General features: G+C 49.7%; 11 protein-coding genes across 11 annotated transcripts; 5 read left to right on the top strand and 6 right to left on the bottom strand.

The window, feature by feature from the left end:
- Positions 1–23: 23 nt before the first annotated feature.
- On the bottom strand, positions 24–1,279 carry BDW70DRAFT_82233 (signal peptidase complex subunit 2). The gene is made up of 3 exons (XM_073744939.1): positions 963–1,279; positions 552–850; positions 24–444 (listed from the first exon to the last, which is right to left on the bottom strand). The coding sequence occupies exons 1-3, from the start codon at positions 1,006–1,008 to the stop codon at positions 148–150; spliced, it is 642 nt and encodes a 213-aa protein (XP_073599904.1). The 5' UTR covers positions 1,009–1,279; the 3' UTR covers positions 24–147.
- Positions 1,191–2,433, top strand: BDW70DRAFT_82229 (ER membrane complex subunit EMC3). The gene is made up of 5 exons (XM_073744938.1): positions 1,191–1,330; positions 1,391–1,424; positions 1,476–1,842; positions 1,902–2,063; positions 2,132–2,433. The coding sequence occupies exons 1-5, from the start codon at positions 1,281–1,283 to the stop codon at positions 2,317–2,319; spliced, it is 801 nt and encodes a 266-aa protein (XP_073599903.1). The 5' UTR covers positions 1,191–1,280; the 3' UTR covers positions 2,320–2,433.
- On the bottom strand, positions 2,434–3,379 carry BDW70DRAFT_82243 (uncharacterized protein). The gene is made up of 2 exons (XM_073744940.1): positions 2,701–3,379; positions 2,434–2,643 (listed from the first exon to the last, which is right to left on the bottom strand). Exons 1-2 carry the CDS (start codon positions 3,334–3,336, stop codon positions 2,548–2,550), a joined length of 732 nt encoding a protein of 243 aa, XP_073599902.1. The 5' UTR covers positions 3,337–3,379; the 3' UTR covers positions 2,434–2,547.
- Positions 3,380–3,588: 209 nt separating this feature from the next.
- BDW70DRAFT_156248 (MET18/MMS19 family protein) lies at positions 3,589–7,089 on the top strand (the record flags this gene model as incomplete). The annotated part of the gene is made up of 6 exons (XM_073740162.1): positions 3,589–3,670; positions 3,729–4,002; positions 4,080–4,177; positions 4,225–4,364; positions 4,413–4,601; positions 4,654–7,089. 6 exons carry the CDS (start codon positions 3,589–3,591, stop codon positions 7,087–7,089), a joined length of 3,219 nt encoding a protein of 1,072 aa, XP_073599901.1.
- A 614-nt stretch (positions 7,090–7,703) lies between these two features.
- Positions 7,704–11,325, bottom strand: BDW70DRAFT_169479 (uncharacterized protein; the record flags this gene model as incomplete). The annotated part of the gene is made up of 15 exons (XM_073742694.1): positions 7,704–7,910; positions 7,980–8,056; positions 8,115–8,304; positions 8,429–8,452; positions 8,486–8,852; positions 8,889–9,116; positions 9,173–9,550; positions 9,583–10,328; positions 10,369–10,479; positions 10,526–10,699; positions 10,730–10,849; positions 10,920–11,021; positions 11,080–11,131; positions 11,186–11,211; positions 11,266–11,325. The coding sequence occupies 15 exons, from the start codon at positions 11,323–11,325 to the stop codon at positions 7,704–7,706; spliced, it is 2,862 nt and encodes a 953-aa protein (XP_073599900.1).
- A 698-nt stretch (positions 11,326–12,023) lies between these two features.
- Positions 12,024–13,563, bottom strand: BDW70DRAFT_128415 (uncharacterized protein). The gene is made up of 2 exons (XM_073735435.1): positions 13,304–13,563; positions 12,024–13,228 (listed from the first exon to the last, which is right to left on the bottom strand). Exons 1-2 carry the CDS (start codon positions 13,527–13,529, stop codon positions 12,390–12,392), a joined length of 1,065 nt encoding a protein of 354 aa, XP_073599899.1. The 5' UTR covers positions 13,530–13,563; the 3' UTR covers positions 12,024–12,389.
- A 1,163-nt stretch (positions 13,564–14,726) lies between these two features.
- On the bottom strand, positions 14,727–15,360 carry BDW70DRAFT_156245 (GPI anchored serine-threonine rich family protein; the record flags this gene model as incomplete). Its single annotated transcript, XM_073740161.1, has 2 exons — positions 14,727–15,170; positions 15,220–15,360. The coding sequence occupies 2 exons, from the start codon at positions 15,358–15,360 to the stop codon at positions 14,727–14,729; spliced, it is 585 nt and encodes a 194-aa protein (XP_073599898.1).
- Positions 15,361–16,351: 991 nt separating this feature from the next.
- On the top strand, positions 16,352–17,287 carry BDW70DRAFT_147379 (uncharacterized protein; the record flags this gene model as incomplete). The annotated part of the gene is made up of 1 exon (XM_073738710.1): positions 16,352–17,287. One exon carries the CDS (start codon positions 16,352–16,354, stop codon positions 17,285–17,287), a length of 936 nt encoding a protein of 311 aa, XP_073599897.1.
- Positions 17,288–17,438: 151 nt separating this feature from the next.
- On the bottom strand, positions 17,439–19,314 carry noc4 (ribosome biosynthesis protein NOC4). The gene is made up of 3 exons (XM_073735434.1): positions 18,859–19,314; positions 18,596–18,807; positions 17,439–18,536 (listed from the first exon to the last, which is right to left on the bottom strand). The coding sequence occupies exons 1-3, from the start codon at positions 19,264–19,266 to the stop codon at positions 17,501–17,503; spliced, it is 1,656 nt and encodes a 551-aa protein (XP_073599896.1). The 5' UTR covers positions 19,267–19,314; the 3' UTR covers positions 17,439–17,500.
- A 158-nt stretch (positions 19,315–19,472) lies between these two features.
- Positions 19,473–20,579, top strand: atp4 (F1F0 ATP synthase subunit 4). The gene is made up of 4 exons (XM_073735433.1): positions 19,473–19,538; positions 19,603–20,051; positions 20,135–20,357; positions 20,416–20,579. The coding sequence occupies exons 1-4, from the start codon at positions 19,508–19,510 to the stop codon at positions 20,439–20,441; spliced, it is 729 nt and encodes a 242-aa protein (XP_073599895.1). The 5' UTR covers positions 19,473–19,507; the 3' UTR covers positions 20,442–20,579.
- Positions 20,580–21,353: 774 nt separating this feature from the next.
- On the top strand, positions 21,354–23,227 carry BDW70DRAFT_147376 (tetratricopeptide repeat protein; the record flags this gene model as incomplete). The annotated part of the gene is made up of 8 exons (XM_073738709.1): positions 21,354–21,905; positions 21,959–21,998; positions 22,069–22,162; positions 22,228–22,534; positions 22,723–22,747; positions 22,797–22,850; positions 22,918–22,994; positions 23,069–23,227. The coding sequence occupies 8 exons, from the start codon at positions 21,354–21,356 to the stop codon at positions 23,225–23,227; spliced, it is 1,308 nt and encodes a 435-aa protein (XP_073599894.1).
- Between the last annotated feature and the right edge of the window lie 773 nt (positions 23,228–24,000).

Genomic DNA, 24,000 nt, shown 5'->3' with positions numbered 1-24,000 from the left:
ACGGCTCAAGCGCAATCATGCTGGTCTGGTAAGCCAGTTACGGTTGTATCTCAGCATGGAGTAGGTAGACCATGAATGCTTGGAAGATCTTGAGAAGGGATTCTTCATTCAGTTGCATATCTGCATCTGGCACATTCCATACTTCGACTACCTTCGCTTCTTTGCACCCATGGACTCCTTGTTCTCAGTCTCCTCAACTCCCACGACGCTAGCCATCCCACCGGTTTTCTTCTTGGTTTCCTGAGCAGCCAGGCGTAGCACATTAATCTCATTCGCAAGCCACTTGCGCAAAGGCTCCGGGTGGAATGTCCCGTCAGCAGAGAACCAAGCCGTAAACGGCGAGACGATCTCCTTCTCCTCTAGAACGTTGTTCGAAGCCGATCTATACTGAATCTGCAGTCTGTAGAGAGGCGTGTGCTTCTTCACGGACGAGCGAATAGATATCTATTCATTGCCATATTAGAAACTACGCAAGTCGCCAACAACCGCTCCGGTCCCTTCCCCTGAGTGAAAAGACCAAAGGAATAGACACTATTGAGGTAGACACATACCGTCTCCCCAGACTTGCGCTTCCCCCGAAAGACCTCGCTAGCCTCAACGGCCCAGACCCAGTACGTGAGCAGCGAGTTTAGAATGAAGTACGAACCAACTGCGGCAATAACCCATGGCGATGTCGTCGCTTCCCAGCCAAGCTTGCGGTCCGCGTAGAACGTGAACGCCGCGATTGCAACGGCGCTGTAACCGATGATGAAACGGACATTTGTCTTGAAGTGGTCCTGCTTAAAGGTGTAGGGCTGCGGGAGGGTGGTAAGGTACGGGACTAAGGCGTCGTCTGTTGTTGATTTGAGGTCTGTGTTTGTTCCAAAAAAAAATGTTAGTACGTGTATAGGGAATGGAGCAGATGCGGATGTTAGTTGGTTCAAAAGTGCTGCGAGTTGTAGACTCAGTTATTGCCAGCATACCATTCGGGGAATAGACGGGCACCTTGGGGGCAGCTTCTGAGGACATTTCGTAGTTCTCAATGCTTAGACAATGATAAGATGCGGGCGCGTAGGAGGCAGTAGGAAATTAGAAAGTAGAAAGAGGTTAACTTTGACGGGTATGCTTAGAGCTGTTGCATGTAGTTGCGGCGAGCTGTCCCTTTCGGCGCTAAAGCGGCGGCAGTATGGACAAGATTCAGGTCCGCCGCCTTGTCGGATCTTGTGGGGACTCGATGTCCGGACACTTCTCTTGAACACTGCCAGCTACAGCTTACACCTTGGCTCTCCCTTCACATCAATATGGCATTGCAAGGTGTAGAGCAGACGATCCTTCGGGATCCGGCTCTATTGTGAGTACACCTAGTCCATATTCCCAATTTTGTGAGACGAGACTTACCTGAAACTCGCAGTTACTGGATCTTGATTCCTATCTCTGTTGTCATGGTAAGGTTCATTCTGGTAAACATATTCATTCTTTCCTAACAAATTCAATAGATTCTGACTGGCATGCTCCGCCACTATGCTACAATCCTAATGAACTCCCCTCCGAAGCCTCCCGCAACCCTAGCAGAATCCCGCGAGCGCCTCTCCCTCTTCCGCGCCGTCAACCTGCGTAACCACGCCCCAGCTGTGCTGTCAAAAGACGCTTTTGAAATGCGAAAAAACTACCTTGTCACGGGCTTTCAAAACGGCGCTTTTTTGAGGGATCCCAACAGTCGCGGCCAGCCACCCGCTAACCCAATGTCGGATCCCGCTGCTATGGAGGGCATGATGGGAATGATGAAGGGAAATATGATGATGATGATTCCACAGACCCTGATTATGAGCTGGATTAATGCTTTCTTTTCGGGCTTCGTCATTTGTAAGCAGGCTATGCTTGTCTGTCTACTGTTTATGAAATGCTAACGGTGCTTGGTGCAGTGAAACTCCCGTTCCCTCTTACAATCCGCTTCAAGTCGATGTTGCAGTCTGGTGTCATGACTCGTGACTTAGATGTGCGATGGGTGTCCAGTCTATCTTGGTATTTCCTGAACTTGTTCGGGCTGCAGTCTGTTTTTGGATTTATTCTTGGCAGTGACAACGGTGAGTTTTTCCGTTTGCTCTCTTTGCTACCGTGTTGAAGATTATGCCTCTTGCTAATTACATTGTAGCTGCCAACCACATGGCTCAGCAGATGGGCCCTATGGGCCCCGCTGCTGGAGCAAATCCGTTCCAGCCTGGCCAAGATCCGCATAAAATGTACCTGAACGAAGCAGAGAATCTTGAGGTTTTTGAACATTTCAGCATTCTCGATGGTATTGAGGATAGAGTTCTGCGCAAGTATGGTGCGGCTCAATAGCGGGGCAGGATGACGCTTTCGTGGAATCTTGGTTCTTTACGTGCCCTTATTTTTAGGCGGTTTGATCTACCCTATCCAACTTCAATGCAGTAATAGATGATTAGGATTATGCAGCCACATCGGATCGCCGATCTGGTATAGGATAAATTCAATTGATAAAAGGGAAATTAAGCCCCAGTTGATAGATAGCGATATGTGAACGTCAGAAAGGTCATAATCAGTTCGTAATCAGGCTGTATAGTTGATAACCCCATCGATTACCCATACCTCGCCGTTCGAAACTTGCTCTGCAATGCTGTCTACCCGGATCCCTTTCGGTTCAATCTGGGAAGCGTCTATTAGCATCCGAAGTCTGTCGTCCGTTCGCTATATAGTACTCACATATATTCTGTCCCCGGCTTTTCTCCACGTTAACTTATCTCCTCCAAGTGTCTCCGCCTCCTCTCCCTCCCTCCAAGGACTCTGAGCCACAACATGAGCAGAAACAAACCGCTCCAGGTTACGTTTCGCCCGATCTTGTCCCTCGTCTCCCTCATACGCGTTCATATCTCCGAACTTCTCGTAATCATCGGGATTCTCCCAGGGCTTGTGCGGGAGATCTTGAATAGCACTATTACGAGGCGCCAGAACCGTCACATTTTGTGTTTGGTCCTTTAGCCGGCTTTCGACGGTTTCAAACTGGCGAGTGAGCGATGCGTAGATGTTGATGCCGCGGGTCTTGGGCAGGACATCAGATATAGTGGGATCATTATTGGCCCCGCCCTTCACGGTTACCGTCTGCTTATTATCCTCTGATGAGGGCGCCATAACTGCTCCTCTAAGCGGCTGCTGGTTGCTCAACCACTCCTTGAGTCCGTCGAGGTCCTCTATGCTTCGCGCGTGGCGTGAACGAGGCTTGTTTAGTAGCGGCTCCGGGATACGCTTGCGATATGCAAAGTATGGCAAGCTCCACGCTGTTGAGATACTGGAAAATAAGAACAGGAAGAAAACGAGTGCTGTTTTTGATAGCTGTCGCATTTTAAGCCCAATGATAAAAGCTGACGATTTTGCAGACTACTTTAGTCTTCAGCTGTTGGTTTCTCTATGTGATGAATCGATCCATGACGCAACCTCGATGGCCGGTGGATCCTTCCACGTGAGTCCGCGGAGAACCCTTCAAGTGGGATGCAGCACGTGATCAGCATCGATAAGGGCCATTTGGAGGACCACAAAAATGCATATGACTATGTCAATTGCTCTCGCGCGTCTCTGTTAAGGTTGATTGAAAAGATGTCAGCCTTGCAGACGTTTATGCTGGTCGTCGACCATGACAAACAGGAAGCTCGGCAGATTGCCGAGCGAATTGCCCAAGGTATCAAATACCCTCTATGAACTGCCGATACTATGGGCTAACAGTTGCGGATGTTTAGATATCGAGAACAAGAAGACGACCCTCGTTGAAGTCGTGCAGTCTCTGGGAGAATACGTCAATGACGAAGATCCACTACTTCGCGGCAAGGCCGTTTCCTACCTGAGCGCGGTGATCAAGGCGCTTCCTCCAAAATTCCTCACAAGACAACAAGTCCAGGTCCTGACGACTTTCTTCTGTGACCGGATTGGAGATGCAGGCGCGGTTGCTGGGCTCGAAACGTTGCAGAATCTAGACAGGTTTACGAAGGAGATGGCAGAGGAATTGGCGACAGCGTGAGTGCTGGCTATCTCTATCGGATTGCCGCATCACCCCGCGTTTGGAATCATGAGGGCTGACCCGCGGAATACAGGCTGTTCGAGAACTTCAATACCTTGCAATCTCGTGCGCAGTCTCAGAGATTCCAGGTCTATCAACTACTCAACGAGTTGATGTCCAATCACCGATCTGGTATGTCGCGGCTTCCTCTCGGCGTCTTCCGTATACTGACCGGTTAGTCTTACATAACATGGGTGACACTTCTCTCGTCGGGATGGTAGATCTCATGACAGGTGAAAAGGATCCGCGCAACCTTATGCTGGTGTTCTCTATCCTTAAAGTGATCATGGTTGAATGGGATATCTCAAGGCACGTAGAGGTAAGCCTCTTCGATCACGATGGTTTGAGGCAAAATCTGACTTAGAAGCTCTTGTTTGATTCTGTCTACAACTACTTTCCTATTACGTTCAGGCCGCCGCCGAACGATCCTTACGGGATCACTGCACAAGACCTAAAGGACCGCCTGCAAGACTGCATTTCATCGACGAGTCACTTCGCGCCCCACTCTATCCCAGCTTTACTGGATAAACTAGATTCAACTTCTCAGAATGTTAAGGTATGCAATAATAACCTAACGCCACCGTGCACATAATCTAACACGCTCAAAGAAAGACGCACTGAATGCCTTGATTGCTTGTATCAATTCATATAACCCTGATACCGTGTCTACGCATTCAATTACGATATGGGAGACGCTTAAGTTTGAGGTCCTCAATGCCCAAGAAGAATTTCTCTCCGACCTCTCTCTCAAGGCGTTACATGATATAGCAAGGCGTCTGTCTGAAGGCGTGACGCAGATACACGACCAGTTGCCTCTCGCTCAGTACCTACGTCCCATAACCAAAGAGTGTAACGAGCAATTAAGAGAACCTCAGCAGAAGCAAGCCAAGCCCGCGCAGAAAATCTTAAAGGCCGTTTCGGAGGCCTCTGCACCTTCCTTCACTCTGGTCGCGCAAGTTGTTATTGCACCCCTCTTAACACTCTACCAGGGAGCCGATGGGATCACAAAACAGCGAGCTCTTTTGGAAACATTGACACTGCTTTTTGAATCTGCGATATCTGTTTTTGGAGAATGGACAACGCGGAACCCGGAACCATCTGCCGAAAATCCTCTGTTAGAATTCAAAGATCAGTTTTCCGAGATATTTGGTCAGGCTTTGATGAGTACGGTCAAAGAAGAGGTCTCTTTCCGCGTTTCTGCTTTGAAAGGGTTCCTACGCCTGTCAGTCCTGCGCGATTACTTCCACGAGTCTGAGATTGGCCTGTTTGTGCAATACCTTGACGAGATTCTTCTGACGGAAGAGCCAGTAGGCCGCGATGGCTTGAAAAAGGAAGCCATAGCTGCTCTTGCTGAGGTTTCAAAGCATCAACCGCGGCTGATAATGGATATCACCTTCCCGGCCTTAGTCGCTACGCTTCCCGACTCTGACGAAGGAACGGATACCAGCTACCTACCCACCCTAGAAACCCTGGCTCAAATAAGCGTCGAAAAAGCTATTTTCGAGACACTGGTACGTCGGTTGCTAACTAAATTGTCGCTACTGCTGCAAAAGGAGCGGCCAGGCTCCGTGGCCTACCCAAGGGCCATTCTCATGACCATCTTCTATGTTATGAACCAGAGGCAACTAGATGGAGACCCTGGTTTGGAGATGTACTATGACAAAATAGTGGTAGCTATGTGCCAGAATGCTGCTGCAACAGCTTCAGGTAAAGCGAAGAATAACATCCTAGGTGATCCCACGGTTCTCGATGTCCTAGGACGGCTCTGCAACCTCATTGTTAGGTCTCTCCCAAGAATAAACCAAAATGAAGTCACAAAGAACATCTACGCCCTATTCGCCTCACCCGATGACTTCCAGCCCGTCCCATTCGCGCAGTCACCATCTGAAGACCAGCGACGTACGATGATTCTGTCGACCTACCTTTTAGCTGGTCTGCCAGTGGACTCCAAACTCCCCCACAGCAACCCCAACATGGCCGACCTTCTCTCAGACCTTGTGAAGCTCTCCACAGCTGAAACGTCACCCCAAATCCAACTCGCCATCCTCCGCCACATCGCTCTTCTCGTGAATAAATTCCTTCCCAAATCCGAGCTTGAAATCGCAAACACGTTACTGGATTCCCTCCTTCCCACGGACACTACGACCGCTTTAGAGCCAACACCAGAAGCCGTCAGAACAGTTTTCTGGCTTTCCAAGGCGCTCATCCTCCGCCTCGCTCCAACAACGACCCAAATCCTTACCTCCCTCCTCCACCTCCTCTCCTCACCGTCTGAACAAACAAGCACAACCGCCTCCCGTGGCTTTGCTATCCTTTTAAAGGATGATGACGTTCTCTCCCCCATAAATGGCGCGAATATCCGCCTCCTCTCCAAACAACGTGTCTTCACTACCTTAGTCCCCCTCATTTCCGCCAAAATCCGGGAGATTAACATTAAAAGCAGCGGAACCACCACCATGGCAGCAGATCAAGACAAAGCCTACATCAAACCCGCCCATCTAACAGCCCTCTCTGGAATTCTCTCAACCATCCCTCCCGCTCTTGTTATGCCTGAGCTCCCAACCCTGCTACCCCTCCTCCTGCAATCCCTTGACCTACAAACAGCAACACGCGACTCTTTCGCCGTCCGCGCCGCGACACTCCAGACATTATCGGTCATCATCCGCGAGAATGGGGTCGGCGTTATTGAAGAGTGCGGGCATGTCCAGAGCCTAGTCACTCGACTCCTCAAGACAGCCGAGCACAAGCCATTACCTGCTGCATCTGCCCCTGAAAAGACTGGTGAAGGAGCGGCTGTAAACGCACCGCGCCTCCGAGTCGACGCGCTTAGGTGTCTCTTCTTACTCGCCCAGCCTCCTAATGCGGAAAATGCCCCTGCCGTTGCGAGAGCCGGTAAATTATCGCCGCTTTTGCCAGTTCGGAGCCAGGTTCTGCGCGCGCTGAGATTTGTCCTTGATGATCCGAAGCGGGATGTTAGGAAGGCTGCTGTTGATGCGAGGGGCGCTTGGTTGAGGGGGATTGAGGATGCAGAGGACGATGACTGAAGATAAGTAACATTGCGGGAACGGTCTGGTCAAAATTGTTATTGCTTACTAGGCTAGATAGAGGATATATATTCCACACTAGTGATCTCTTAGCATTTTCTGAATCTAGACTAGATTTGCAAGTTTACTCTGGCTTATGCATCCGTTGATTTTGATTGTTGTCAGGCTCTACCGTACTAGAATGTCTAGGATATTGCGTGCAAATAGTAGAATAGTAGCATTTCTGCTCATTAAGCAACCAGCAATGGCTATGTATCCCACATTTGGTCTCCCGCGTCACAATGGAGCCAAACATCATGTTCAGTCATCTGATACACTGCTGGGCTAACAGAGTACCGGTGCTCAAGTCCAAGAGTATTCTGCCGTTGTTGACTCCTGGTATGTGGCACAGAGCTGCTGAATTAGTCTAGGATCTGAAAGAAGAATGGTGTCCGTTGAATAATCCCAGTGGCTGTTCGCTACCGCAAAGGATGACTACAAGCTGCGGGCGCAATTCTTTCGAATTGGCTTCATACTCAGAGACTTCCTTAGCAGCATGTTAACTACCAGTACTTTTGCTCGTGATGGTCCCTCTTAAGAGTCACGGCGTCAAAGTGTTCTGGATCGACACCCTCTCAGACGCTCTCTACCTCTTTGACACTCTGAATATCTGCATGGCTCAAGCCCTTGTTCATCTGCGGGATTCCAGGAATCATGAGGCCACGATTGCAAGCTCCGACACCGTCCATCTTTTCAACCACCGCTTTGGCCACCTGCAGCATCTGAGCTACACCACCGGCACCAATTGCTGTCGCAACAGAGCTTTTGTGAGAGATAAACTCCTGCCCTGTGGACAATTCAATATCCCCGAGAAAATTGGCACTGCACCATTATTCGGTCCTTTCCCCGACTTCGAGGGCTTCATTAGTTTCAAGGATGGTCTCAATCGTTGGGCTGACGAGAGAGAGCTCATACCACGCCTTCCCCCCTGGATAATTTCCTCAGAGTTGGTGTAGCGAGCTCTTATGTGCTGAATTCCCTGCAACATTTTGATACCAGGAACAAGTCCTGCACTTCTGTCACTTGAAGAATAATATCCTGGCTCTCGTTACGCATGCCTTCGCCCGGACGAAGGAATCGATTCCTGGTCCAACGTTTCATGACCACCTTCTCAATAATCATTTTGCTTCCCCTTGGCAGCGACGTATATATGCATATATTTTGGCTCGGTGGAACCTATAGATCAGCGAGGTGCCTGGCTAGTTCGTCTAACTCCGGCCGAGAGCCGGGACGATATTGAGTGGCCGACTCAATGATCGCCCTTGCGTCCCAGACCCTAATGAGGAAAGTGTATATTTACCGCCCCTAGAGATAACTTCTGGTTCTGAATGGAGAAACCTCCCTACTCGTCAATGACAATAAGGAGTAGCTCTTCTGTGTTGGAGCGACAATGAAATTCATAGCAGATATTATATTCGCTATATTCTTCTTCAAACATTCGAGATTTTCCTTCTGCCTTTGACTTTCGAAGGTCGATGATATGGTCAATTTCGGAACCACAAGCCGTGAGCCTGTTAACGAACTTGGTTGTCGGCGTTGGCGTCCCATTACGGGGTTGGAAGATTTCCGACCATTCTGTCGAAGATATCATATTCGTATTTCTGGTCTTCGGCATAAGTGGAATTAGGGCAAGGCCAAACTGGATTTCAAATGTGGCAATACCAGGGAAAGCCTCAGCCGCTTTGAATATTGGCTTTAATGCTACGATAAAGATCCCAAAGTCTCTATCGAAGCTTGCCTTCTGCAGTTCCTCGTATTACAGTCTCCTCTCTGTATCCGCGGCCACCGGGGTTTTTGGGCCTTTGCCTGAAGGAACATCCACACCTTGTAACTTGTCTACTGACTTCTTTTGTGATGATATTTCACAGGCGTCCTCAAGTGTAGCTTGTTTTTTAGCTAGTGAGGAAGTTCTTCTCTTCGCCTTTTGACCAGGCTTTGCCGCCTTCTGGGTCATGGTCCGATAATACTTCCGGCTCTTTGTCTCGTTGCTAGACCGATAGCCCGCTCTTCAAGTATTCTACTGTAGTCCCAAGGGCGTCGACACGGTCTAGCAGGCGGGTTTTGAGTTGTTTCAGCATAATGACGGCTGCACTTATGATACAAACTTTCTAGCCGTGCATCCTGCTTCTCCTTGGGAACTTCATTCACTAAAGAGCTTGGGGCATTCGAGCCACAGACACTTGTGAGCTTAGCAACGTGTGACCCTCTTAGAACAGCTAATTCTCCGCTGGCAAAAGTCATAGGATCAACACCCGGTGAAGGAACAGACCTTCCGCCAGGGGATACCGACGGCGGTGGGATAAGGCCTGCCATTTCGAGCCTTATCGTAGAGAGGCCAACGTCAGTGTGTTTGACGGCTGCATTGACGTTAATTAGATGATCCTTCCTAGGAGCAGGCTTGGCATGAGGCTCGCTTAGCGGCCTGTTTATTATTGATGGCATGCTTTCGCCCACCCTTTGAATTTCGATTTAGTTGTGACAATGTTACTTGCGGAAGCTGCGGCCATGCTGGGCCTGAGGCTGGCGGGTCCAGGTTCATTGGGATAGTGCGACATACTTTTGGGTTTCAAGGAGTTCGCAGCGGATTTAATAGATGACGGGCCATCATTGCTGATATAATTTTCGACCTTAGCAACTGCAGCATGTCCGTTCGTGGTGCCACTCGCATCAAAGTGGTACTCCCATTTCCAACGTTTCTGAGATGACATGGTTAAACCGTTTGAGTCTCGCGGTAACGCAAGGGATGCAGCGTCGGGCACGGATCGGATTGCGTCCTCTCGGAATTGAATAGGCCGTCGCACCTTGATACCTGGTGCCTTTTTGACGCCAGGATGTGGAGGAAGCTTTGTCGCCGATCCCGCTGAATGCAACGATCCAGCAGGGGTTTCGGACTTCAGAGCCGCCTCAGTGACTCCCATGTCCAGACCATTCACGCGGTTCACCCATTCGCTGACATATTTATTTTTCTCGGAAGAAAGATGGGGATGTTCATCTATAACTCCCGAAAGTACGAATTGGGTCTCAGTGTCAATTATTCCCGCCGTCAAACCCAAAGCAAGAAAATTAGCCCCGTCACCGATCTCTTGAAAAAAGAAGTCACTCCATATGCGTGATTTCTTGTTAGCATGGCGGCACCTGGGGGGCTCAACGAGGTTTTTTGCAGGAGTATACATTCCAGTCTCCTCATTGAGGTATAAAGACTCGTCACGAACATTCGGCGCATCGACGGATCTGTTAGACATGGTGAGGTGCTTCAGGATGAAGATCTTCATAAGCTTGAGTCATCCATCCCTTGCCGGACTCGGTAAGACCAACAGCAATATTCTTGATATCCGGGTTGCCAAGACAAGACTGTAAAATTGTTAATAAATCGACAGAGAAAACCAGGCTCGCGTACCAATGGAGTTTCAATCCGAGAAGGCCTCTCTAGCGCGTCATTTACATCACCCTCGTTACCGCCTGAGACCTGGAGGCCCTTAATTTCATCGATGATGGCTATCTCAGTTCCGGTATGCCTTGCAAGTTCGCCCAACATCTCGCGATGCTTCTCATGGGCAAAGCATCCTACACCCTCTGCGGCTGCTAGCCAGAACTATGTAACTTGCGTAAAGGCGTGGGGTACGACTCTGACAGGATCGTCATCCGACATTAGTAGTCCTTCGTCATGACTATTATCGGTGTCGTCCACTAGCGGACACTCTTCTCGAACTCCCGTTGAAAGCTCACGAAGCCGAGGTGCCGGAGCATCCAATCAGTATGCTATCAGAAACAAGTGACAGTTGCCAACTTACCTCTAAAAGGTCGCCTGAATTGCTGTTTCTCTCAATGAAGGAGCAAACGAAAACGGTGGTTTTGGCTGCAAGCCCTTCAAGTTTGCCTCTGATAACGAGTACCTAGCAAAGACATAGACATAAAACATGGAAAGTGAGGGCACAGTAGGGGTAAACCTACATCTTCAGCCTTTGAGTACTCGCAGTGACTGCCTGCTTGCGGAAAACTGCGACTGTAGCAGTGGCCATTAGTGCGTTGAAAGGGGAACGAATTTCTGGAAGCGTACGATAAATCCTCCTCGAGTTCTCGGACCTAAGTAATACTTGGTTAACAAGGCATCACCATGGATGCCGAGCGGTAACCTACGCCAACGTCCTCAAATGCGTGCATAGACGCGAAAGTGATCCTGCTATTAAGGAAATCCATGATTACCAGCGCAAAGGATTCCTTACAACGCTCCCTAATATCAGAAGAGAGACAAGAGACCAAACGCCACAAGGAAAGCAACAAACCGGCTGTTTTTCGACCTCGACGCAACAGAAGAGCCTGGCAAGCTCTAGCTGCTTGTGCGCACTCGCTGCATTGAGCTGAGGGTCTCAGCAGACGGAAGCTCTATGCGCAGAGAAACGCAGTAGGCTCGCTGGCAAGAGGATATTCGAGATCAGGAAAAACGACGGGAACATCTACTATCAGGAACTGGGGCTTGGAAGGACGGTGAGGGTCATGGACAGGTGAAGAGAGATTAAGTAGAGAAAGAACCGTAAAAGGAAGAAACCCCAGAGTCTGGTCACCATGGCAATGTCACAGAACACAATGAATTTCCAACCTGCAGTCTTCCAGCTCAGACAGTGTATCCGGTTGTGAATAACTGGAAGACTGATTGTAGAGTGAAGGCATCAAAACAAACACGTAAATTCCGCAACCTTTCGATAGTCAGAGATCAGAAAGAAAGGCCACGTCGATACAGAACTGAACATTCTCCCGGTAGCAAGCGAGTCACCTACTTCGCCAGGGCCGCCCTGACATCGACATTCATGGTTCACTCGCTGGCCACTGCCCAATGGGAAAGGAAGGTTCCTATAGCAGGGTCAATTCAATGACGCTTGAGGATGCCAGGCTGTAAGTTAAATCGTTTCAGAATGAATGTCTATTAAGCTCTAAGCGTTAAGAATGTATCGTAGCTGAATAGCGAGACAAACACCCCGTCTATAGTAATCCCCAGGGTATCATGAAGTCCAAAACTCCAAACCATGCCAAGTATCTTCACAACAGAACGAATAGAGACACGGCAGACCATTGATAATGTACAGTCTCCCGGGCTTGGATCTGCAACCGCGGGAGATTCTAGTTCGCCCGTCATATGCTCCGGTGGACGCTGAATTGGCAAGGTACGCTCAACCTACCAAACGCTAAGTCAATATCGGCCACTTGGCCATGCAGAGCTCCGTTTGGTTAAGGAGGCGCGGGTTTGCCGTATTCGCGCTAAGAGTTCATTCGGCGTCCTTGACCTCGCGTTTGACCTGTACAACCCATTTCATCTGGCTTTCAGTTTCCTTCAAAGATGCGAGTGTAGCGTTGAACTTCGCCTCGCCTTGCCGGGTTTGTTCAATTAACACTCGCACCTCTTCGTCATGCGCTCGCTTGTAGGCCTCGTACTCCTTAAATAGAGCTTCAAAGTTGGCGCGTCCGCGTTCAATCTCTTGATCTTTCAGAGCCATGATAGAGTCCAACTGACTTAATTGTGAATTTGTTTGATTGTGCGCTTCCCTCAATGCAATGAATTCGTCTCGTAAACCTTTCAGCCTCCGTTGTTGGTCCGCCCGTTCGCGCTGCCCAGATTTCACGAGCACATCGTACTGAGTTTGGGCGTGATGAGCGATTTCTTGAAGTTCAGCACATTTTTGATGGAAATCGTCCTGCGCTTCATCCATCAATTGGCGGAATCTGGCTTTCTCGTCATCAGCTTGCTGCCGCCTGTCCCGTTCGCCCTTCAGCTCAGCGCGCAGTTCCTCAATCTTTTTTTCTTTCCGCGAGAGTGAATGTAGGTTCATTTCGTTCGAGTGTTCAAGGTTCCGGAGACGGTCGGTCATGTTCTGTACCTGAGTTTTGAAGGCTTCGTTCATCCGCTGCGTTTCCTCTGCGCGAGACCGGTAAACGCTGCATTCGCGAGTCAACCGCGCGATATCCTCTTGTAAATTGTGTATGACACGACCGGACTTGCCCGTAGCTGCGTGACCAACAGCGGAGGACCATTCTGCTCCTGTCGCATCGCCGTTCATGGGATTTGCTGACGCATTACTGAAGTAGCTCGGAGGCGGACTTGTGGTATCTATAATAAGAAAACAAAACCAGTCAGTCTAATGCAATAATCGAAATGCAATGAAAAAGAATAGATTACACTAACCCATTATGGTCTCTGCGGCCTCCGTGCCTTTATGTCGCTCGGGAGAGTCGACCTCAAACAACCCATTGTGCTGTGCCATATTCAACTCTGCATCGACATGGGGCAAACTGATACGAGGAGCTCGGAACGAATTCGGTGTAGCTGATACATAGGGAGTGGAGTTAGCAATCTCAGTCTCTGGTTTAGATGACTTCTTGGGCCGACCAAATCGAACTATGCTCGGCATGTTGGGGAATAAGATGTAGATTATGGGATTGGCCTTGGAGTAGTGTGATGGGATGCAAAATGAGAGATGATAAGTTGGCGAACAGGCGCTTTCCTGGGGATGACAGTGGCACCTCTAGCGGTCGCGCTCCAGGAAATGCGGCAAGTTCGACATAAGAAGTTCGCCGGTATGGATGCGAGAGAAATAGGCAACATGGGATGCAGCGTTGCGAAAACTAGGGAGACTTAATCCATACCGTAATAAGACGAGAGCCTGACAAAAAAAAAGAGAAGACCTGCGGTAGGAGTATTTATTTTGTCTTAGCTGCTGCTGAGATGATGTTAGGTATTAGCATCGCGCTTACGATAGATTGGTCAATCTCGCCGAGACATCCAGCTGCGGTGGGCAGGACTGGGTACAGGAAGAAAGCTGAACAGGATTACTCACTTAAATTAATGAACCTTTAGCAAATAGGAATTGATAGGCTGTCCAAATTCTAGGCAATCATCAATCTATACCGAAACAATAAGGAATGGTGGTTGCTGGTAAGGGTGAAGGAGGGTTCAGGAGAAAAGAAATAGGAATAACCAGTAGTGCGGTTATATTAAGCTGCAGCACAAATCTGAATAATCTGTAATTGCATATAGTCCAATTATACCAGACAGCCTATAATAATTAAACATTGTGTCTGGGGCCGCTGTTAGGCGGGCGCTAAAGGCTGTATGGGTTTGGGTCCAAGGTCTGGAAACCAGTTCCAAACTTCTACCCTAACAAGTCCACTTCTCGATACAAAGCTTCCTACGGCGTCCTGATGTTTTGGCAACCTTCAATGAGTAATACTCAATTTCATTTCTTTGATAAAGCTGAATACTAACGAGGATACACGCGAGGCTTGATGCGCTCCTTGCTTTTGACCAACATGCTTAAGCAGATAATTATACCTAGCGAAAAGCAAAGGTGCGAAAACAAGCAAAATGAATAGAATGACTGCCAGCCATAAGCACATGACTCCTGAAAAGCAGTGTGACAATTTTGAATTTCGTCAACGATTGAACCCAGAGACTGGCCGCAACTACATATAGATAGCGCCGTCCAGCTTTGATATATACACAAGCACAGTACCGAATGCCTTTCCACCTCCTTAACTGGCCGACGTGCGTGAAACGACCGGATTGGTATGGGATATAGAAACGGGGTCTGTGTTGGTTATCCCTGATCTTAAGCGGCAAAATAAACGACAGCAGCCATGGCTGCCAGGATCATCTCTGCAGAAATGTATCGGAAGGTAACGCCGTCGTTGGATGTTTTGTGTGCTGTGCTTTTACCCGACGTCATGTTGACCGGGGTAGACGAACTATTCAGAGTAGGAATATAGCCATTGTTACCTTCCTGGACACTGGTTCTCGCACCGCCGAGCGGAGAGGAAAGAGATGTGTGTTTGGAAGAAGATGGTTGTGCTTTCTTCCCAGGCTGGTCAACGAGAGTCACAAGGCCAGAGTAGTTAATGCTGCCATCCTGTTCAATCTGCAAGGCATAGTCTGAGCCGGGGGCAAGGGACTCGTCGGGAACCCATGTGAAGGAGCCTCCCTGTCCGTCATGCGTGAGGACTTTGAGCGTTCTAAGGTTGCCGGCGGGGCCTTGTCGCAGTGTAATCGTGACGGGCTGAAGTGTGTTAGCAGAGTCCATGGGAAAGCGGTATTGCGATTTATACAGTGTCCGAATCACCCTTCCAATACACGGTGGCTGGCTTTCCGGGATAAACGGTCGTTGGCCACTTTGTGAATGATACTGCTGCCAAACTGGCCTGGGCTAAACACGCCCAGGTTGCGAGAAGAGGCCTGAGAGGATGCATTTCGAAGCACCGTGGCTGAAATGAACAAGAGAGTAAATGATGCAGAGCAGCAAAGTGGAATTATGTGAGATAAAGTAAGAGTGTAGCTGATGATGGAATGTGCTGAAGGGCGAGTGTAGAGGAGAAAGGGAGAAGCTGTGCTTCAGGTACGCTGTCAACGAAATCGAGGCAGGTTGTTTCCCCCACGCAGGCAGGAACGATGTCCAGTCGATAGTGTTAAATGGGGAAGAGCTGGATGTGGCCGATGATTCCTCGTCAGCCGTTCCTTATCTCGCTGTTGTGGGCGCGAGCTAGAATCTAGTTTGCGTCGAGTGTTGAGAGCAGCAAGGAGAATGAAAGGTATCTACAAAGCGTATCCCAAGTCTTATTTACGTTTGGGAGAAACAGAGGGGAGGCGTCGAGATACTAAGCATTCTTGTCAACAAACCTAAGCAATGGATGGTATGGACTTAAGGAATGCCCAAAATTGTGGCCACAATACTAGCAATACATTCCAAATCTGAGAGAATTTAATTCTATAGTTTCATATCCATGGATTGTGATTCTGCCAATTTCTCACAGACTAAAAACACGCTGACTCTTCGCTGTGGATTTGGAAATACTGCCGAATGCGGAAGTGACATCGGCCTCACCATGTTTGAGAGACACCAACGGGGTTTCGGCTATTTCCGGCCCTTCTGGCCTCTGGATTTGTCAGTTGCAGCCCTTGCTCCTTCTGCCGTAACACCTACCACCTTCTAACCTCGTCAATACCACGACTTCCAGTGTTGCTCCTTGACGCAGCCATGCACTCCTTTGGCCAGCCCATATCGCCGAGATTATCATTTTATACCTACTTACAAATGATATAATCTGCTTTGAGAAGTCACTCGTTGCACCTACACTCGTTTATCTATACCTCTTGCGTCTTCACTTACTCCGTACGATACACACATTAACTCCATCTCGAACCCTTTTCTTTCAACACCGTATGACATTAGTACATTCTAGTATGCGCGAGGAAACTTCACCAGCCTCACCGACGGCTGGAGAAGCCTCATCCGGGATGATGGTTGGAGCAGAGCGAACACGTTCAGCAACCACGTCAACAAACGGATCGGAGCCGCGTTACTATCGTTCTTTGGATACTGGAGTGCATCCGGACCCAGACGGGGAGCCAGAGCCGCACATATCCATTGCCAACCCTCTGATTGCTCAAGAATCTGTGGAAATGACCAGACTCGAGGCGCTGCATACCCTAGATGCATGTCGCCATGTAATTGCGACTCTAGAGCTAACGAGACTACGCAAATCCCGCATTGGACTCTACAATTGGATGGCATTTTGGGATCGATTATACCACCGCTCATTTGCGGCGGTGCTGTCGTCTCGGGTCATGGACGCTTTATACAAAGTCGATAATTTATTTCGCGCTGTTGCCTCTCATCTCCATGAACTCACACAGAAGACAGAGCTCGCCATAACGAGAGCTTCGTCGGAGAAGGAGATCATCCATGTCCTTCAGAGAATGGAGGAGGAGGTTGATATACGACGAAGACGAAGGCGACGCAAAGCCCGCCACATTCTTGAGAAAATGCGCGCCGAGATTGAATCAATCCCGGTCAGAGTCAGTGACGACCTTTTCGACGACATGAAACGTGGTGTGTTTGCCCTAGATGTCTACTGCGACTATCACCCAGGGGATGAGAGAGCAGAACGGGCTGAGCAAATGTGGTCTCAACATTTCATTAACCAATCTGTTGGTCTGGTCGCGGTTTCTCCGTTTCTGTACCGCCAGTGGCGCGAATCCTCTGTTTCGAACAGGGCATCTCGGCCTTTGACAACGTATAGCTCGAATACCACTCAATGTCCAAGAATTTACAGATTTCGGACGATTGGTGGAAACAGGGAGGATCACAGTCGGTCACTCCGGCCTGCTTCCGCATGAGAGAGAGTGTCGCGTGGTACTGAAGCATCAAGCAGGTATTGTGTTTGTGATATTTGTTACATTAGCTAGAATCGTTTACCTGTCAAGGTGAGATTGGCGGAGATATTGGGTAGCTAGAATGTTATTCGAACAATCGTTTATTGGCATCGGCTGGGAAAAGCTCTGGTATTATTTAGCTAAGAGAAATCAAACAGTGGAAAAGAGAACACCATGTCATGAGAAATCCCACAAACTCCTCAGAAGACTACCTGGAGCCGAATCCACGCCGCCATCCTCCCCCAACATACGATCAGTAAATATCCGCTTTGGTATTTGATATTCCACAACAGGAATCTTCTTCAGCGGCTTCTCCCCCGTGCCCAATTCCGCCTGCAACATACCTTGATAGGTATAATCTAAGAAATCTTCCAGATTGTAACTATGCTTCGTGAACTGCTCAGATATGATCCGGGCGATAGAAGCTACGTTCGGATGATAATGAGATTGCAGGCTCTCAATCTCCCACAAGCTACTCTCGATCGCGCCGGTCTGATCCGGGTCAGACTCCTCGGGGTCAAAAGGGTCATCCATGCCTTCTGCTTCCAGCTCGGCCTGGAACTCTTTGTCTCGGATAACGCGGTGAAGCATGAATGTACAAGTGGGGTGATTTTTGAAGAGGTTATAGATAAAAGGGACAATGGCGACGATGGCCGCCGGTGGTGCATTGAGCGCTAGTCTGGAAAGCCGCTTGATGAAACTGGCGACAAGCGTTGCAGGAAGATGGGTAGACGCAAGAAAGGTATTTAGGAGGCGGAAGAAGCGAGAACGATGTTTGGAGTGGAGGAGGTCGGCGTCGAGGAGGGAGTAGAGCTTTGGGTAGAATTGCGGGTAGTCAAGGTTTTTCTCCTGGATGAGGTAGAAGAGGCCGGATAGGGCGAGCAGTGAGGTAGCGCCGCCGACATTATAGGAGTCTGTGAGGAAGTCCATCAGGTATTCCGGGCGGTTGAACCAGGGCTCGATGTGGTGAACCATGATGCGAAGAAGGGTTTTGCGGAGCGGTTGGGAGAGGTCGTTGCGGAGGACGGAGAGCCAGGCATCTTGTGCACGCTTTTTGTAGGAATTTACGGAGACGAGCTTCCTGTTTTTATTGCTCGCTTTGCTGTAGAAGTTTGCGAATTTGTGCTCGGGGCCCGGGACAGTGTCGCAGGTTGAGAGGATTGTAACGAGGGTTTCCAGAATCTCGGTGCTGCGAGCAGTTGACGCGTATTCACTATTGGAGGTGTTAGCGCATTCGGAGTATGAGGTGCTAAATTATGTAAGTGGACGTACCCAACTTGCATGAATGTATAGTATGTCACGTCCTCGTATGGTTTCAGGAACTTCTCGAGAAATTCAGACCGCAAAGCCTGCCCATCTCTCGCCTCTACTACGGCTTCAAAGATGTTGCGGAACAGTCCTGATGTCCACGCTTGAGTATCGTCACCTGTTATATGCGTAGCACGTTCGTTGAGGAGGCGCATGGCCAAGGTTAGGGCAGTTATCTGCTGAGATTAGCCCTGAGTTTGGCGTACTTTACAGAATGCGCAACTCACCTGAGACGAGGCATCACTTTCACGCATAAAGGACTCCAGCAACCGCTGGTATTCCCGGCAGCGTTCTTTCAGCCATGCCACGACGATTTTCTCATTCTCTGGGGCGCGCTCCCCTACTGTCAAATTTCCACCGGCAATTAATCTGCTGAAAACTCGACACAGCGACACAGCGACTGCTAGGTTCGGTTTCAATCTTGTTCCATCTTCGCTGAGCATAGATAGAAGCGTTGCAATATTGTTGTAATTTTTTCTGGACTCAGATATTTGGTCTTCCAGTTGCTGGATCTTGGCCATTGACTCTGCGCTCGCATTTTCCGCAACGGCTCGACGTTTGGAGGACGGAACACCGCTTTCTTTGGAGCCCTTTCGCTTCTTGGAGGTAACTGAGTTATCAATCATTGCAGGCATCCTGGCTGATCAGCGCGAATTGCCGTTTCCGACTCGACAAAAGACAAAAAATGCTCTTGCTGGTGAATTTCTTTATCTCGATTCTACAATTTTTCGGGCACTTCCTCGGTAGAGGTTTTTCCGGTGACCACACCATTACCGTATTGGGACTAGCGGCCTTCCCACAAGCCGCCATCCCGACTTCAGTTCTCCTCAATTCCGTTCACCCATCACATCCTGTCAAGGTCTGACTATCGCTACAATGGCTTCGCGTCTTGCTAAGAGCGCCATTGGTACGTCGCCAACGACTTACTGGCGTCTCTTTCAGTACATGATAACAGCTGCTAACTCCAACAGGCGTCACCCGGCTGCGGCCGACCCTTGCCTCGCGCAACGTTGCTGCCGTCAACCTCTCCGCAACCCGTGCTGCTTCCAACGTGCCCACCGAAGACCCCAAGCAGAAGGCTCAGTCCATCCTCGACTCTCTTCCGGGAAACTCCCTGGTCTCCAAGACTGCCATCCTTTCCGCCACCGCCGGTCTCTCCATCGCCGCCATCAGCAATGAGCTTTATGTGATGAACGAGGAAACCGTTGCCGCCTTCTGTTTGCTCAGTGTTTTTACCGCTGTTGCCAAGTACGGTGGTCCTGCCTACAAGGAGTGGGCTGAGGCTCAGGTCCAGAAGCACAAGGACATCCTCAACGCTGCCCGTGCCGACCACACCAACGCTGTTAAGCAGCGCATGGAGAATGTCAAGGAGCTGTCTGGTGTTGTTGACCTCACCAAGCAGCTCTTTGAGGTTTCCAAGGTATTTAAATACCAAACAGCTTTCTTGAGCAGTCCTTGCTCGAGGTGAACGCGTGGGGACATTACAGCTAACATCTGATAAAGGAAACCGCCAAGCTCGAGGCCCAGGCCTACGAGCTCGAGCAGCGCACCGCTCTTGCTGCCGAGGCCAAGCAGGTTCTTGACTCGTGGGTCCGCTACGAGGGCCAGGTCAAGCAGCGCCAGCAGCGTGAGCTTGCTGAGACCGTCATTGGCAAGATCCAGAAGGAGCTCCAGAACCCCAAGACCCTCCAGCAGATCCTCAACCAGAGCGTTGCTGACGTTGAACGTAAGTTGCAAACCCGATAGAACGCTCACCTGAATCCAGCTGACATCTTTTGACGCAGGCATCATGTCCTCCAAGGCTCAGTAAATGGAGTTTGCTTGGTAGCCCTGCTATCGACTCATGTACAAATTAAGACCTGTTTCTGTGCTATTTAGACATCAATACCATGTTGATTTCAAAATCAAATGTGAAGCTACATTTAGATCCGCCTGTGGCTTCCCATTGACCTTGACGTAAATTCTGCATAATAAAAAACTCCTTAGGTCGTCGTCCTTTATTACAGTCGCCAAAAAAAAAGACTCTTTCTTCCTCCATGGATTTCTATTTGTCGACCTCGGATTGAGACCATCTCCTCTTCTACATCTGCGTGCGATTTAACAGTTTTCTGCCTACATATTAACTCTTTAGCGCTTCTCAAACGAGCCTTGTTTCAGTACAAGTACCACTTCCACCGTGATGCACTCTATCCATGATTACCTTCTGTCGCAAGAGCAGAGGCAAAAAAGTTCTCGAAAACCGTTCCGTCGACAGGAAACTGCTACAATCTGATAGTACCGAGAATTGTATGCGGTAGCAACCTCCAGCCTCAAAACCCATGAGAGGGAGGGGACTCGGTTACTGGGCGGCTAATCCGTCCTGAACCATGGGGCAGGGTAGGTGAGAAACAAAGGAATTACGACCTCAGACTTGTTTACTATTAATGTTCATCAATCGCAATACCTAAATGCCGTCACTGGCTTGGAGCTGACAGGCACAGCCTCCGACGGAGCGATCATCCGCCTACTAAGCTACCACTGCAACGGTAATGTGCCCAGACATCAAAAGAGGCTGGGGATTCTATAATAACGCTCGTTGCCCTAGGCTTTGCTCGTGGTCGTTTTCCGGGTTCCATTTTTGCTTCAGGCTTCAGTATTCACCTCGTTCAACCCCTCACTTGCAGCTTGACTTCCGAGCATCCGTCGCAACGGACAACCCCACGCGATCGACCTCACAGACACAATGCCGCTGCGCGACATCCTCCATAAAAAAGACCGTTTGAATAATACCAGCGACCAATATGCGACACAGACACTGAATGCTGCGAATTCGGTGCCTGAGATTAGGTTCATTCGCTCTGACACCACTACTCAAGATATCATCGTTCCACCCAACCACGACGTCGACCACGAAGATCGTCTAGCCTCGCCGCGGCCTTCCTCTTCCTCCTCCCACCGAAGAACGTTGAACCCATTCCATCGCTCTAGAACGCCGCCTGACCCGCAAGACCCAGGGTCGCCAAGGGAGCGCCGGTTTTCTGATTTCTTGCGGCGAGGCTCCTCTTCGTCTTCTGTCAATTTGCCGCCGGACCTTCCGCAGATAGCAGCCGATGCTGGCGATGAGCAAGAGCGCGAAGCACAATGGGAAAAACGAGCGACTGTCCTTGCGCAGCAAAGTCCACGGTATGGGTCTCCGAGCCATTCGCCGGCTCCCTCTACGGGCCTTGGTTCGGAGAATGTACGGCCGCGGTCTAGAAGTTCCAGTCACAGTCGAATTAATGACCCGCAAGGAGACGTAAGCAATGCACGAGCTCACGATGTCGAGCTACCTTTCTGACGGGAATCTAGGTCAATATCCTAGAGGCGATCCGACTTCATGAGGCTGGGGGTAGGCCACCATCAACCGCCATTGAAATCTGGCAATTTGTAAATTCTTGCTTACCATTATCTTCCTGCAGAGTTGGAGCAGTCAACAAGCATGTTTGCACAGTTAGCGGACCCAAACGGTGCGAACAATGCCCTAAGTCAGGTGCTCTATGGTCTTGCTCTAAGGTAAGCTGGTGTTTTGAGACTACAGTCCCTATAAATGGATTGCCCACTAATTGTATCCTGTGTAGACATGGCTGGGGTTGCAGACCAGACCCAGAGAAAGCGGTTGTGTACCTCTCAGCCGCGGCGTCCAATTCGGCTTCCATTGAAGCCCAAGCCCTTGAGGCAGGGCTCAAGAAAGGCGGCGCCGCCAAAGGCGAGCTTGTCCTAGCAATCTTTGAATTAGGAAACTGCTTTCGTAACGGCTGGGGAGTGAAGAAAGATCCGGCAGCCGCGCGACAGTACTTCGAGACGGCTGCTAACCTGGGCGACACGGATGCCATGAACGAAGTTGCTTGGTGCTACCTGGAAGGATTTGGAGGCAAAAAGGACAAAGTAAGTGGCTGGCTGAGTGGTCTTCTTAATCCATTGTCGCAATTCTCTAGTGCTCTCGGGCATCGATGCCTGGCTCTCGCTTCACTATTCTGGCACCGCTGAACGTTCGCATTGACTTGCCGATGTAGCTAACCCTATATCTTCCTAGTTCATGGCTGCGAAATACTACCGACTGGCTGAGAGTAAAGGAAACAAGATCGTGGGAAATTCTTGGTACGTCAAGACACGTCTCCGGTTTGCCATCTTCACATATCCTGCGAAGCCCCAAACAAATGCGACGGCTCGGAAATCTGCGTTTCCTGTGACATGGTGACCAGTGTGCTGCATGCGAAGATGACTGCTTCAGCAATGTCTGGGGATGGCGGTTGCAGTTCAGTTGATAGGCCCTCGTGGTATCTTCGGCAACTGCGCCATGCACTCCGGCGTCACCCACTCTACCAACCACAGCACCTTACTCACAGTACTCCTTTTCGCCAGTCTCAAGACAATCACTCAGAAGCTGGACTTAGACTAACACGATCCTGGCTCTTCTAGGATTTGGAAAGACAAATACGATTCCAAGTAAATACGCTGTCTCGAGCCTCTGTCCGAAACCGTTCGGCGCTTGTACTCGCAAGTCATCTAGGCGCCCCAGCACAGCCCTATCACGCCCCACAGCCCGTTCGTGCTCCCGGCACTCTTACAGATGGGTGAAAGTGTTTTGACTCTGGGGCTGAATATGCACCAAACCATCGCAACATCGCATCCGAAAGTAGTGGCTCCTGCTCAACCATCCAGGCTAGGCAACGGCTCGGAAATCGAACCAGATCAGACCAAATGACCCTCGCTCAAATCTCCGATTGCGCCCCCCTTCCGCTGCCCGCAACACACCAACCAATCTGATTCCGTCCTCGACGACCGACTGACACTCTAATTTAGTAGTTTGTCTTCTTCTTCCTGGTCCGAATCTACCCAATCCCCTCACCGGAGCGCAAACCCTCATCCCACAATGGGGAAAGGGGAGATCCCCCGCCGTGGTTCATGACCCATTGCACCTGACTTGAAGCCTCATCTCTGTTGTGGGAACCCAATCTCTTGGCTGGTCTAGACCTTGGTGTTTTTTGTTTCAGCTTTCAGCTCTAGAGTCATTTATCATGCCATATATCACTTCCTCCTTCCATTTACTAGTGGTACCGCGTCTTTGTTGCTTTTGATTAGCTGGATATGTGATGACTTCCTCCGGAGCCTCCGGGCCTATGATGAGCATAGAATGGGCAAGGGAAAACCTTGTCCACCGTGCTCAACTGTCTGTCTGCAACCTGTGATTATAGTATGCTTTATTTTCTATGGAGCATAACCTAGCAACTTTAGTCAAGTCATTCCCTGAGGCGCAAGGACCGTTCCTCGTAATCTCTTCGTTCATGTCATCCACGGTTCAGGTCGGAACAAGGACTAACAGGACGATGATTATAACATACGCCATCTTC

The sequence above is a fragment of the Aspergillus foveolatus genome (assembly GCF_047715535.1).
Source record: "Aspergillus foveolatus strain CBS 279.81 unplaced genomic scaffold BDW70scaffold_4, whole genome shotgun sequence".
In the NCBI taxonomy this organism is placed as follows: Eukaryota; Fungi; Ascomycota; class Eurotiomycetes; order Eurotiales; family Aspergillaceae; genus Aspergillus; species Aspergillus foveolatus.
This window is presented reverse-complemented; position numbering and strand designations above follow the sequence as displayed.